A 13491-nucleotide genomic window follows, 5' to 3' on the forward strand; every position below is an offset into this window, starting at 1 on the left:
TAACCTCAGCTATGGGATTGTTTTGTTTTTTCCCCCCTAACCCTGGGTAGAGGACTGCGGATAGGAAATAAAAATGGGCTTTTTCCAAGCCCTCCTGTGCGTGGATCCTTTGTTACAATTCTCAGCCAAGGAGGTGACCCACATCTGCCCAGGCACTCTATGGGGGGCTGTTGGCTGTGGAAAGCAGGCTCGTTGGAGGAGGTGTACCATGTTGTGAGCCCTCAGTGGGTCGAGCTGCTATACAGTAGCCAAGAAGGAGTGAGTGCTGGGGGGATCGCCTGCCCCCCTGCTCTGCCCTCTCTGCAGCCCCCCTATGCCACAGCCTGTCAGGCTGTGAGGGGAAGGTCCCCTGCCTACCCTGCTCCCCAGTGGGCTTGGTGCCATGGTGCTGCCCGCGCCCAGCACAGGCAGGAGACCGTGGCACCCCTGGTAATGTCTCAGCCTGTCTGTGCTGCTCCCCTGGCCCACTAGGGCGGCCGGCGCACGTGCCATCTCTGGGTCCGGCTCCCACCCCAGCGTTTGCTTTAACCTCTAGTGTCATGGCGGCCGCAGCCCTAGTAACGATCTCACTGTTCATTGGTTCGCTGCCCTTCTCGGTTCGTCCAATGGCAGAGCTGGTTGGTGGGGCGTTGGAAAAAGGCCGAACTGGCTGTCTAGGCCCTTCCCCTTCCCTTTGGCTGCCGGGCGCTGTAGCGTGTGCACGTCCCTAGGCCGAGCTCCCGTCCTACCCCCACTCGGTGAAGTAAGTGTGCGGACCCCCCACCCTTCCCTCCAATGAGCGCGCCCGGAGCTCCCTGCCCTTGCCGTGAGCGGGGCTGGGGCGAGACCATGCGGAGCCGGGGGGGTGGCGGAAGGAGCGATGCGGCCATGTGCCCTGCCGCGCCGGGCCTGGGACGCTGGGGGATTGGGATCGCAGCGAGGGGAGATTTAGTGGGGTTGGGGGGGCAGTGCTGGGACCGCAGCGGGATGCCACTGGGACGGGAGGAGGGGTACAGAGGGATTTCCCAGGGCCGAGGGGGGTGGGAACTTGGGCCAGGGAGCGTAACAAAGTGGGGGGCGATCACTGGGGAGCCTCTGCCATCAGCGTCGTGCCCGAGCACCTGCCCCTCTACGCACAGCCCCTTGTAGCCCCCTGCCCGCACAGCTGGGGGAGCCCCCTCTCCTGGGCTCGCTGAGCCCCTCCGAGGCAGGGCCGCGCCTGCTAGGGCCCCGTCCAGCTGGGCACGGGCTGCCCTCGCCTGCACTCAGTATTTTCAGCTTGAGATGGGCACTTACCCTGCGGGCTCTGTTCGGAAAGATGCTGACTTGCTGCCTGCTCAAATTCTCTCCCCCACCCTTCCTCTGGTGTCGCTATTAATGGCTGGAAGTGTAGAGTTGTCTGTGTATTAACTTTCATAGTGGCTTTAGGTAAAAGCCATTTATTTTAGGACACGTAAAACCAACTGTCTTGACTAACAGCTTTTCTAAGGCCTTGCCTTCATGGGGGGTGGGAAGGAGACGTGTGTTCTTAACTGGAAGTAACAGTCTAGGGAAGATGAGGTAATTTTGTAGTTCTCATATAACTTAGCAGTTAAAGACTAGGCTCCCCCTGAACTCAATCTACTAACTCATGAAAACTGCCTCATCTTCACTAGGATTTTATCTTGTTAGCTAACTCAAGCTAAGAACACACTTTTCTTTTTTGTAACTAGGACAGGGCTCCAGAGAGCTGGGAACAAGTTTCTGGCTTCTAAAATCGGTAACATGATCCATAATAAAGATTTTAATTCTCTTTCAGAATGCGTTACGTTGCAGCTTATCTTCTGGCTGTCCTTGGGGGCAACGAGTCCCCCGCTTCAAAGGACTTGAAGAAGATTCTCGACAGTGTAGGCATTGAGACGGATGATGAACGCCTGAACAAGGTGATAATACAGTAACTGACCATGTAATATCCAAATGGGAGCCACTTCTGTATTCACTTGGCTATGAATCTTATCTTAATTCAAGGGATATTAAAAATATGTTTCGTTCCACGTATGGGTATATGTGGTTATTGGTCTCAAGTCCCAATTGCCCAATAAAAAGTATTTGGGGGTAGCATTTCTGTAGATCTCAGGCTCTGTTATTTACAAAAGTTCAAACTGAAAAACCTCACTGGACAGAGCTAATACAAGTTGTGTTTCTAACTAATTGGTCTCTGTAATTAGGGAGACAGGTAGGTGATATCCTGGAACTGAGACAGCTACAACTACATTGCATACAAGAGGGTCTGCCTAATGGCTCTTATCAGAGGCTAGTAGTTGCCTGGTTAGTGGTCGCCAGTGGCAAAAAAAAAAATATTCCAGTGAGATATAGTGTTCAATTTGCAGTTATTCATGGCCTCAAAATAAATGGATATAATTCTAGTGGAGGGTTACATGTTTCCAGCAAAAGGCAGAACATAAGAGCTCCAGCCCAGTATCCTGTCCTCCGACAGCGGCCAATGCCAGGTGCCTCAGAGGGAACGAACAGAACAGTTATTCATTAAGCGATCCATCCCTGTCAACCATTCCTGGTTTCTGACAACATTATTGCATTACATTTATGGGGTGCCAAGTGTATACACAGCATTTTCCATAAAACACACAAGCCCTTGTCACTGCTACAAGGGACATATGTCAAATATCGGGGTAGCCATGTTAGTCTGTATCCACAAAACCAACGAGGAGTCCAGTGGTACCTTAAAGACTAACAGATTTATTTGGACATAAGCTTTCAGGGGTAAAACGCCCACTTCAGATGCATGGAGTGAAAATTACAGATGCAAGCATTATTATACTGACACATGAAGAGGAGTCAAATAGCTCATACTAGTCTCATTCCTTTCTAGCTCTCAAACTCTTGGCTATGAAAATTCTCTAGTTCTGAGGCTTCAGGCAACCCTTTCGAAGTGTGTGCTCTTAGTATCCTTCTATTACATTCACGTGTCAATTTAAGTTGCTGATTTGCTGTGCAGATATCATTTAAAACATGCGTAGAAGTTCTCTTTCTATAACTAAACTATTGTTGTATGTAAAGTAAATAAGGTTTTTAAAATGTTTAAGAAGCTTCATTTAAAATTAAATAAAATGCAGAGCCCCCTGGACCAGTGTCAGGACCCAGGCAGCGAGAGTGCCACTGAAAATCAGCTCGCGTGCCACATTCAGCACCTGTGCCATAGGTTGCCTACTCCTGATCTAGTTGGACCTCCTGTATATCAGAGGCCGCTAATACAAGCTGGCCACTCACACCCTAAATCTAACAACTCAAATTAGACCAAAGTATTACAGCCCTCAGGAGACAAACTATTGTGTGCCACAGGCAGAGCATAGGAGACACTGAGATGGACCAATGCTTGAGGCCCCTGCAATGCCAGGGAGGTAAATGAGAGATACCCAGATGATACAATATCTAGGAAAAAACAGATTCTGCAGGGTTAGTGTCAGTGAAGCGAGATTTAAATACTTCTCAGTGTGGAGGAGCTTTCATTTTTTGTGTGTTTGTTTTAAAGGGTGTTGAAAAGAAAACAGTTGATGAAATTCTGTAAGATTTTTTTCAAATGAGAAATCATCTTATTTCCAGACACTGTGTGTCAGATACTACAAGAGATGAGATGATATTGAGGAAACTAGGTTTTTCAGATGGATTTCTGAAGATTACAACTATACAATCAACGGAGTGGTTAGTTCTCTGCAACCAGAATTCATGCAGTACTAGGATACAGTTCTGCACTCTGAAATAGAGATTCTTATTCTGTTGTGTGTTTCAAATTGATACTTTTTTTTAATTATGATTTCCAGGGCCTTCATAAACTCTTTCACTGATCATCTCTTTCCCACAATGTTATGTTGGAATTTGTTCTTGTCGTCATTGACTTATCTGTATTTGTTAACACTGACCTGATCTCCAGGATTCTTCAAACACACCTTTCAGAGTAAATAAACACAAACATGGCAATTGACATATTGCATGCTTCACCTGAGCAGGAGATTAGTTGTTTGTTTAGATAATGTCTCTATCTCTGAGCTGCAATGTACTTTTGACATTACAGTTCCTATCTTTAGACTCTTGCCTCCATTGTTTGTTTACATTGGTTTGTGACTCTCCATTATCCCGCACTGCTATCCAATAGCTGAAACGCATCTGGAGGAGCTGTAGCACCCTTGACCTTTAATGCTTGTCTTTGAGATGGTAGCAGTTTGTGTTTTCCTGTTTAATCTTTCCAGCCTGGACTCCAACTTTGATAGTAAAATTTCCATTCCAGTGAAAAGCTGAAATGATCAGCTGGGCTTTAGCATATGTCAGAGTACTGAGAAATGCACAGCACTTTAGGATACTGGTTCAGGATCCCATGCTGCAGAGCATGCACATGGAAGGGGGTACAGCATTAGTCTAATAAATGCCTAACAAACCATTGCAGAGGATCTGTTTTGGGAGTTGTAGGAGGCTTCTGTGTTCTTTATTTCTGTCAGCTTCCTGAATTCATTATGAACTCAGTGAAATGGATTTTATGAGGAGATGACTACAGAAAAGCACAGGTGCTCCAATGTATCAGTCTTCAGTTTTCATCTCATGGCACACTTAGTGTTTGTTTTTATTTCCAACTGTGGACTTGTTTGGATTTCAGTGTCCTGTAGAGTGGATTGATTTTAAAATCGTAGATTTTAATCTTGTTTTGTATTTATACTTTTTCATTATTCTCCTAAAAAGAGATTGATATGGTAACCATTGAAATATGTTGATTTGCTACTAAATATAGCTTTTATACTAAATTTGGTCCTGCTTTTTGCTAACCATGTAGACACATTATATTTACATAAGCAGTTATATAGGTTAACTTGCATTTATTTTTACCTTTTTCTGTTAGAGAATGATGAATGACCCTCCTTATTTACTAGATTAATTTTTTACTTGTGGATTTGGATGGAAATTAAAATTCAGTTAAAAAAAGCACAAAAACAGGATTTAATTTTTGATTAAAAAAAAACATCTTGATGTGCTTGATACCTAAGGAAGAAAGCTTATCAAAACATGTTTTGCAGTTTAAAACTGATTTATTAAACAGAGGAAATATTATCTATAGTTGTTGAACTGAACTGATTATTTCTGGTCACTGTGTCCTTATTTTTCGAACTAGTAGATCTCCTCACACCTCCCTTTTAATTCATAGATTGGAAGAAGAACAGTTTTCCTGCTTCTTCAGCTCCCAATTGGTTTCTTAACTTTCAGTGAACTAATCATTGAACCAAACTAGGGGAATAAAGTGAAATGAATATTCTCTGTAGAGAGGCTCCTGCTGTCAAAATCTGGTTTAGCGCTTCAATAAACTCCAGTTCCTGGTGCTTAACCAATGCTTTTCCCCAGTTCAGTGGGTTGACTTTCTTTAAAACTTCAACAGCAAACATATACTACTTAATACTATTTTTGTAATTATTTAAATTATTTTAATCATAAGTTTAGGTTTTAACATACCTTGTCAATTACTTATTTAAAATTAAATTTAAAATTTAAAAAAACCTTATTCATTGTTTTTCCTGAGAAATAGGGCAAGATGGAATCTTACAAGCAGCTGGTTAGGTGGTATTGCACAGAAGCCTGATTGAATAACACTTAAAACAGCTTATCAAACAATTTGTTTTAATACTTTGTATGTAATTTCCATAGGTTATTGGTGAACTGAACGGAAAAAATATAGAGGATGTCATTGCTCAGGGTAAGTACAATCTCATGGTGTTGACATGGGGGTGACATTTATCATGATTGCCTCTCTAGTTCAGTCACTAATTTAAAGACCCTTAAGACCAGAGAATTACCAGATGTTTTTTTTCCCATTTTGTTTTTTCCTCGTTAAATCAGACTTGCTTTAGAGGGCTCTCACTTAAGATACAAATGTGATAAATCATATAATGGGTAGGGGTCCATCCTAATGCCTGCAGGTCAGTGCCAGTACCTGCTAGGTTTCGCTTGTGGACCAGATTAAACTGGAAAGTGCTCTTAAATATGAGTTTACAGTTAAGTCTGCTCGTAACAAGAGTTTTCTGGACATGTTGCTAGGCGGGAGAATGAGCCAGACTTTAGCATTCTAAATTGTAGTTCTTGGTTTACCCAGTTGTGGTTTTGAACTTTCTCAGAGAGGTCACTTCATTAACTAAACACTTGAATCACAAGCCTTCTGCTCTTTATTTCAGAGAGACCTAGAAATGATAAATCTTACTGAGAGAGAACGCTGAAGTGAAAAATCACATTTTATTTTCAGTGCAAAATTTAATAAATATAAATTTAGAAAGGCACAACAATTTGAATGTTCCACTTGTGGAATATTTTGCTCTGACCAAATATGTTGTTTTTAGATAGCATGCGGAATACTTCAAGTAGCCCAAAGCTCTCTAATGATTTAATCCCCATTCCTTCAAACACTTAAGCAATATTTTCGTAACTTTACTCACATGCCTAAGTGCTCACAGGATCAGGCCTTAATTATTATCAGTAAGTACAGGAGCTATTAGATACTTCTGTAAATGTTGTATAAAGATCTGAGAGAGCCTTTATGCATGCACAGCCTTAAAATGATTTAGTTGTCTGCTGATGGAATTTAATATTTAGAAATAATTGTTCCCTAATTTTATTTTAGCAATACAGTAGAATCTCAGTTACGAACTGACCAGTCAACCACACACCTCATTTGGAACCAGAAGTACATAATCAGGCAGCGGCAGAGACCCAATAAAAAACAAACAAACAAACAAAAAATACAGTACTGTGTTTAAATGTGAACTATATTTTTAAATAAAGAGAAGCAGATTTTTTCTGCATAGTAAAGTTTCAAAGCTGTGTTAAGTCAGTGTTCAGTTGTAAACTTTTGAAAGAGCCATAATGTTTTGTTCAGTGTTATGAACATTTCAGAGTTAAACAGCCTCCATTCCCGAGATGTTTGTAACTGAGGTTCTGCTGTATGTGGCTTCTTAGAATGTGACATGATTATAAAACATGTTTATTTTGCGAGCTATAGGAATCTGAAATTGTAAGGAATTATTTAGAAATTTATTCTTAGAAATGGAGTACAAGCAAAAAGACTGGGTAAGCAAACTTTGAAAGCAGAGGGAGTAAGTGTTCACAAGGGAAAAGGCAGAGAGCTAACTTTCTAGAAATTGGAGACATTAAGCAGTAGTGAGTTCACTAATCTCAAAGGTCCCCATCTGTAATGTAATTCCTACTGTGTTGGAGGGGCCTGGTTATTACACAGTACTCCTTGGAACAGCTAAAATGTTGTTTGGTCTCCTTCTATACATGGGAATCTAATCATGTTCCCAAACAGTGCTGCATTCCTGCAAAGTCCAAGGTTGTAGCACATTGTAGACAACATAGAATAGGCAGGACCCAGCAGAGGTCATACTGGAAATGCTCTTCTCGAAGGATACCTTTTTCTTTATTTGGTAAAGTTTGCTTGCTGTTGATGTCTGTCTTTTTAATATGGATTTAGAGAGCTTGGGGGGATTTTGTAGGCAAAAAAATTCTGCCCAAAACTATTATCAACACCAGGTTGATTTTGTTGTTGTTATTGTAGGCTAGCTGCCCAGTGTTTCAGTCTTAAACTCTGGAATCTTGTTGTAGAATGTGCTGTATTTTACACAAACAAAAATACCCAGAACCTTGTTGTTCCTTGCAAGTGGCTAGTGTGGGTTAATTTGTCAGAGGCTAGCCTGTAATCACATCCCTTATGAATGAGAAGAATATATAAAAATACACTTCATCCTATTATAGACATGTTCATATACCATATTGACTAGGTGCCATCTTACGCCATAACTTTTTGGTTCTGCATGTTGCAGTATTTGTAGGGCCAAGTCTACTGAGTGCTTAATTACTATTCCCCACCCTTTTGTTCCCTACAGGTAATGGCAAACTTGCCAGCATGCCCGTTGGTGGAGCTGTAGCAGTCTCAGCTGGACCAGCTTCTGCTGCTCCTGCTGCTGCACCTGCTGCTGGTGAGTATACATTAAAATCTTAGTGCCATAGTTCCCATCATGTAAATTTAGGAAGCTTTTTTCCTTCTTTTATTGTAGTTTGGCTTCTTGTCCTGAGATTGAAATATTAACTGACATGGTTTAACACTAAAAACAATCTCTGCACTGTACCTGGGAATGAACTGTTAAAGTGGTGTGCATAGAAGGCAGTTAGTTAAAACCAGCCAACCAATAGGAGTTATACACAGTTGCTTGCTCCTCACCTTCATTAATTTGTTCTGGTTTAAGTCTATAAAGCCAAAATGGACCCTCAGGTATGTGTATGCAACTCCTGTGGATGTAATTGAGGGTTGTGCATGTCTCTGAAGGCAAAATTTGGCGCTTAATCTTTAAGAAACTGAATCCATTAGTACCGCACAGAGTAGATATGGAGACTGAAACTTAAAGGGGTGACTTGTGTCCATTTAATTGGAAGATACGCCTCCATGAAGAGAGCGTGTTTTGGGATCTCCTCACACCTGCAGTGTCCAAAATGTACTATAAATATTTCCAGATGAGAGTAAACCCTGTTTAAATTTCTTCTCTGTACAGCTGAGGAGAAGAAAGAAGAGAAGAAGGAGGAGTCTGAGGAATCTGACGATGACATGGGATTTGGCCTGTTTGACTAAATTTTTGCTACAGAAGCTAATAAAACATTTTGTTTAAAATGGATGTTGAGGCGTTTTGTTATAATAACCCTAGTGCCCCTGGAGTTTTCTCTCTCTTGTCTAAGAACAGTGATCTGGATTTGGGCTTTGTTTAAAGGGGGAAAAAAATCTTAAGTAGCCTCATTGATTCTGCATGTAGGTGAAGCCAATTAAACTTGTGCTCCTATATCACTTAGACATCTTTGAAATCATGTTGTGAAACCCAATGGGCAGAAAATTAGAATTAGCTGTAAATTCTACTGCGTCACTTCAAAGCTAACTCTCATAAATGATTATATTCTGTAAATGAGCAAAATGGCACTGATTTCTTTGCTGATTTAGATCTTATTCCAAGACTTGTGCATTCTTTTCCACCTGCATGTTGCCTACAATGCTGTTAGTAACACATTCTGTAGGGATTTCGCTTCCATCTCCGACAGATCTCTAAAAGCGATGCATACCTCAACTTCATCAAAATCTTAAATCACTTCATAGCTTTGATATCAATTATATTAGCACTTCTCAAAGTGTGGGTCGTGACCCCATTTTAATGGGATTATCAGGACTGAGGTTAGACTTGCTGGGGCCCAGGGTTTAGGCACTGGTCCCCTCTCCAGGAGTTGTGTAGTAATTTTTGTTGTCAGAAGTGGGTCACGGAGCAATGAAGTTTAAGAACCTCTGACCACAGATTGGCTTGCGTTCCATGTGTTTGGGAAGTTATTGTGGCTAACATTGCTGAAGTGATGTATAGTCTTATGTTGTTTTGTCTACATCTGGTATAGCTGAGATGTACAACTTGTATACTTAAAATGGTACAACCCATCCACTAGAGGATGCAATTCTAGATTGGTATAAATGTTCTTATACCGGTAGAGCTTATTCCTGTATGGGAAGGGGAGTAAGTTCAGTGTAAGATGCCTTTACAGCTGTATAACTGCATCCACATTAGGGATTATATATGTATAATTTTCAGGAAAATATACCTCTAACCAACATAGTTATACTGATAGAAAATCTGTGTGTAGACCAGGCTCAAATATGAAAGGCAGTGTTGTGTGGGGGATAGGATTGTGTTTTGTCAAGTTATGGTACCATTTTCAAAAGGTCTTTAGTAATTTGGGCACTGAAGTTCCACTGACAGCCACTAGTATTTAGGTGCCTAACTTGCTTACCATTACCATTAGAGACCTAGGTTTCATGCATGCAGCGTCCTTGCATAGGCTCTGTGCTAACTTATTTTAAACATGGGGAATTTAACAGCTCTTCCTTGACTGTCTTCTAGGTTAAAGTTCATGAGCTTGGCCAATATTAAGGGTAGTTTACATGGAAATTTAAACAGGTGAGTTTTGAAATGACTTCCTCTTTCCCAGCTCAAAGACCTTTCTTCTAGGTTGCCTGTCTGACTCATGCAAAGCAGAACCAACTTACTTTAAATCTCGTTTTGTTAAGGCTAAAACATTAGAAAATATTCTATAATAACTGCTCAATTATCAGTTATTCATAGATAATCTGCATAAGATGACCAATATTGTGGTCAACAGACAGGCCCCAATAGTGCTGGATTTTTTTATAGAAGGATACAAAGAAAAGAGTGAAAATTTTCCCAGGAAGGAGGTATTTTTTTACTTTATTCTCCTCATTTTTCATCAGCCCACCATGAGAAGATAAAGCAGTGCTCACAGATAACTGACTTTGGGTTTTGCCATTTCAATGAGATTTGTACAAAACAAGTTTTAAGTTCCTGTTGAACTGAAATCTGGAGATGCAACCTTAACTATGCTACAGTTCCAATGTAATAAACAACCATTGCATGCCCTGGACAAACTGATGTTAAGGCAAGATGTATCCATAACAAGTGAAACTGGTGTCAGTTTCTGGATAGATTTAAGATGCATAGCACCGCAGATCATGTTATAGTGGTTGCACAAGAGAGGATGAAGGCACAGTTGACTATTGGAAATGTGTATGAGAGAAACAGGCACAGCCTCTTGCTTGTATGTAATTGAAAAAAGCTGATTGTGGCTGTAGCCTCTACCTGACTTTCTTATAGCAGCTGGAAGGCCAGCTAGTCTCCTAGGTTTTTCACTTGCCCCACAAGTGCTGGGCTAGCCTAGGGGTGGGCAAACTGCCGGCCAGATAGCCCCTGAGCTCCTGGGCTGGGAGGCTAGCCCCTGATCCCTCCCCTGCTGTCCCCCTTCTCTCCCAGAGCTTCAGGTCGCTTGCTCTGTTGGCAGTGTAATGCTCTGGGCTGTGAGCTCCTGGGGCAGCGCAGCTGCAGAGCCTGGCCTGACCCAGTGCTCTGTGCTGCATGGTGGCAGCAGCCTGGTCCGGCTCCAGCCAGGTGGCGTGGCTGTAGTGCCACTGGCGCTCTAGGCAGTACAGTAAGGGGGCAGGGAGTTGGGGGGGTTGGATAGAGGGCAGGGGAGTTTGGGGTGGTGGTCAGGGGGTGGGGGTGTGCATAAGGGTCAGGGGGGAGATGGAGTTGAATGGGAGCAGGGGGTAGTCAAGGGGCAGGGAGAAAGGGTGGTTGGATGGGGCAGGGATCCTGGGGGGAGGCATCAAGAATGAGGGGTTGGATGGGACTGCAGGGGTCCAGGAGCAGTCAGGGGACGGAGTAGGGGTGTGTGGACGGAGCATGGGTCCCAGAGGGACTATCAGGGAATTGGGGGAGGAGGGGTTGGAAACAGCAGCTGAGGCACTTGATCCTTCTGACTGGTCCGAAAATAAAAGAGCTGGGCCCCATCAACATAGTGAAGGCACAGCAATTTCTACCTCCTCACCAACCCTTGTACAGGTGACAAAATGCTACCCTGTAGCAGTCCCTGGGAGGGCCCCACCAGCAGCCTTTGAGATCCCTTACTCATACAAGAATGATTCCACCCCAAAGCAACTCCAGTCACTCCTGGTACAGCCCCCAACTGAGTCCACACACCTAATGATCAACAGTATCAAAGGCAGCTGATAGTTCTAAGAATGTCAGGGTGGAGATGCAATCTTTACCCATTGCCAGGAGATTATCTACTGATGTAACAAGAGCTGGTCTGTTCCATGCCCCCAAATTAACAAGTGTCCAAAGGTACTTCAGCCACCTGATTGTCACCATTCATTCAATAATTGTAACCAGAAAAGGCAGCTGAGATACAGACTGATAACTGGCCTAGCCGAGTCTCAATGGCTCCTCGTCTAGCACTTTGTATGAGCTGTGCTCTGCACAAGAGGCCTAACTACTCCAAATGTCCTTCTCCCATTCTTCACCTGTCCTCCTATGCTGTTCTTTAGGCCTGGAACTATCAACCCAACCTGATGTATTGGCTACCTACCATCTACTTCAAAACCCTCTTGAAAATGCACCATTCCTGCTGAACTTTATGCAACTAATCTGACCTGGAAAACAGTCTCAGATTTGTATGTTTAAAAACCAACTGATTACATCACACCACTGTGTGGTAAATATATAATCAGATCACTTGATGCTCTATTTGTCTGCAGCATGTGGCTAGTCTATGGTAAACCGTTGGGTGCAGAGACCACTTCTGTGTTCTGAACATACCAGCACTTGTAAACTACTGCATTGGTGGAGTTCCCAGAGTACCCTCAAGGTGGAATACACTTTACATAACATTCCATGAAGCTTACAGAGGGAGGGGGACTTACTTATGTTTTAAGCAATTAGCTGTGAAGGAAGTTTGCATGCCTGTTTCACAATTCAATAACAAACCATCTAGTCTGTCTTGTGAAATGATGAAAGTTTACTCCAAAGAAGGAAACAGTATTTTCATCTATTCTCCCCAACTCCCAGTCTTTCTAGTTGCCACGGAACTGGTTTATAATCAGAGTGCTATATCTAGAAATCTCCATCAGCTTCCTCTAATGCACTGGGCCAAATTAATCATAGTTCTAACTTCGTTGACTTCAGCAAGTGTCTACCAATGAGCAATTTGGCCCATTGTTTTGTTTCTACAGATGCTATTCTGTATTTTCAGTTGTAGCTTCCTTCTTCACAGTCATAATGCTTCTTGCATGAATCATCATAAAAGGTGCTTTAAAAGATAAGGACAAGGGCTTGTTCCTACTGAAACCACAGGTAAGGCCCAGAAAGTTGTGCTATATTGTATACACTATGATCCTCTAAAGCTATCCCTTTCTCTTTATGTATCCCAATGTCAGGAACAGGGCTCACTTTAGTACATCCTATGGCACAAGCTCTGTTCCAAAGGTAGTGATGTCAGCAATATTGGGAAAGGAAGGAGAACCAAATCTTTATCCTGGAGGTTATGATGGTAACTGATTACCATAAAATACCTAGCAAGGGAGAGTGCTCTGCTAATAAGGTTGGGTGAGAGATGGAAACTTTCATCTCTAGTATATTAGTTCTACTCCAGTTCAGCACTGATGGAAAATCATTTCTTGAAAGCACCTCAGAGCAAGAAGCATGACATCATTTCTATTTGGAAACTATCAGGTATATCCCAGGTGCTACTGGAAATAGTAATTAGGTGATAGCTCCGTGGTGGCATCTGTGAAGTCAATTAGTATTCTCCATTGAGTCACTGAGGGTAGGTCTACACTGCACCTGAGAGCAAGCCTCCCAGCTCAGGTGACCAGACTCAAGCTAGCATGCTAAAAATAGTAATGTGGCACTTGTGGCTGGGGTGGAGACTGGTTAGCTACAGAAGCTCAGAGATAGGTTGGACTTATAGATTCATAGACTCTGGGACTGGAAGGGACCTCGAGAGGTCATCGAGTCCAGTCCCCTGCCCTCATGGCAGGACCAAATACTGTCTAGACCATCCCTGATAGACATTTATCTAACCTACTCTTAAATATCTCCAGAGATGGAGATT

The 13491-nt window shown here is 42.6% G+C and overlaps 1 protein-coding gene and 1 non-coding gene across 2 annotated transcripts; both read left to right on the plus strand.

Annotated features, from left to right (window-relative positions):
- Positions 1-635: 635 nt before the first annotated feature.
- RPLP2 (ribosomal protein lateral stalk subunit P2) lies at positions 636-8672 on the plus strand. Its single transcript, XM_032804078.2, has 5 exons — positions 636-742; positions 1778-1901; positions 5662-5710; positions 7890-7982; positions 8553-8672. Exons 2-5 carry the CDS (start codon positions 1779-1781, stop codon positions 8627-8629), a joined length of 342 nt encoding a protein of 113 aa, XP_032659969.1. The 5' UTR covers positions 636-742; position 1778; the 3' UTR covers positions 8630-8672.
- On the plus strand, positions 5912-6045 carry LOC116838817 (small nucleolar RNA SNORA52). The gene has a single exon (XR_004376991.1). It is a non-coding gene; the product is annotated as a small nucleolar RNA SNORA52 (small nucleolar RNA).
- Positions 8673-13491: the final 4819 nt, after the last annotated feature.

The sequence above is a fragment of the Chelonoidis abingdonii genome, chromosome 4 (assembly GCF_003597395.2).
Source record: "Chelonoidis abingdonii isolate Lonesome George chromosome 4, CheloAbing_2.0, whole genome shotgun sequence".
Lineage (NCBI taxonomy): Eukaryota > Metazoa > Chordata > Testudines > Testudinidae > Chelonoidis > Chelonoidis abingdonii.

What these genes read in the sequence shown, in the direction of transcription:
- RPLP2 (XM_032804078.2), top strand. Translation starts at nt 1,779, where the DNA reads ATGCGTTACGTTGCAGCTTATCTTCTGGCTGTCCTTGGGGGCAACGAG. An exon ending in ATGATGAACGCCTGAACAAG is followed by an intron (nt 1,902 to 5,661) that starts GTGATAATACAG and finishes TAATTTCCATAG; the next exon opens with GTTATTGGTGAACTGAACGG. An exon ending in TGCTGCTGCACCTGCTGCTG is followed by an intron (nt 7,983 to 8,552) that starts GTGAGTATACAT and finishes TTCTCTGTACAG; the next exon opens with CTGAGGAGAAGAAAGAAGAG.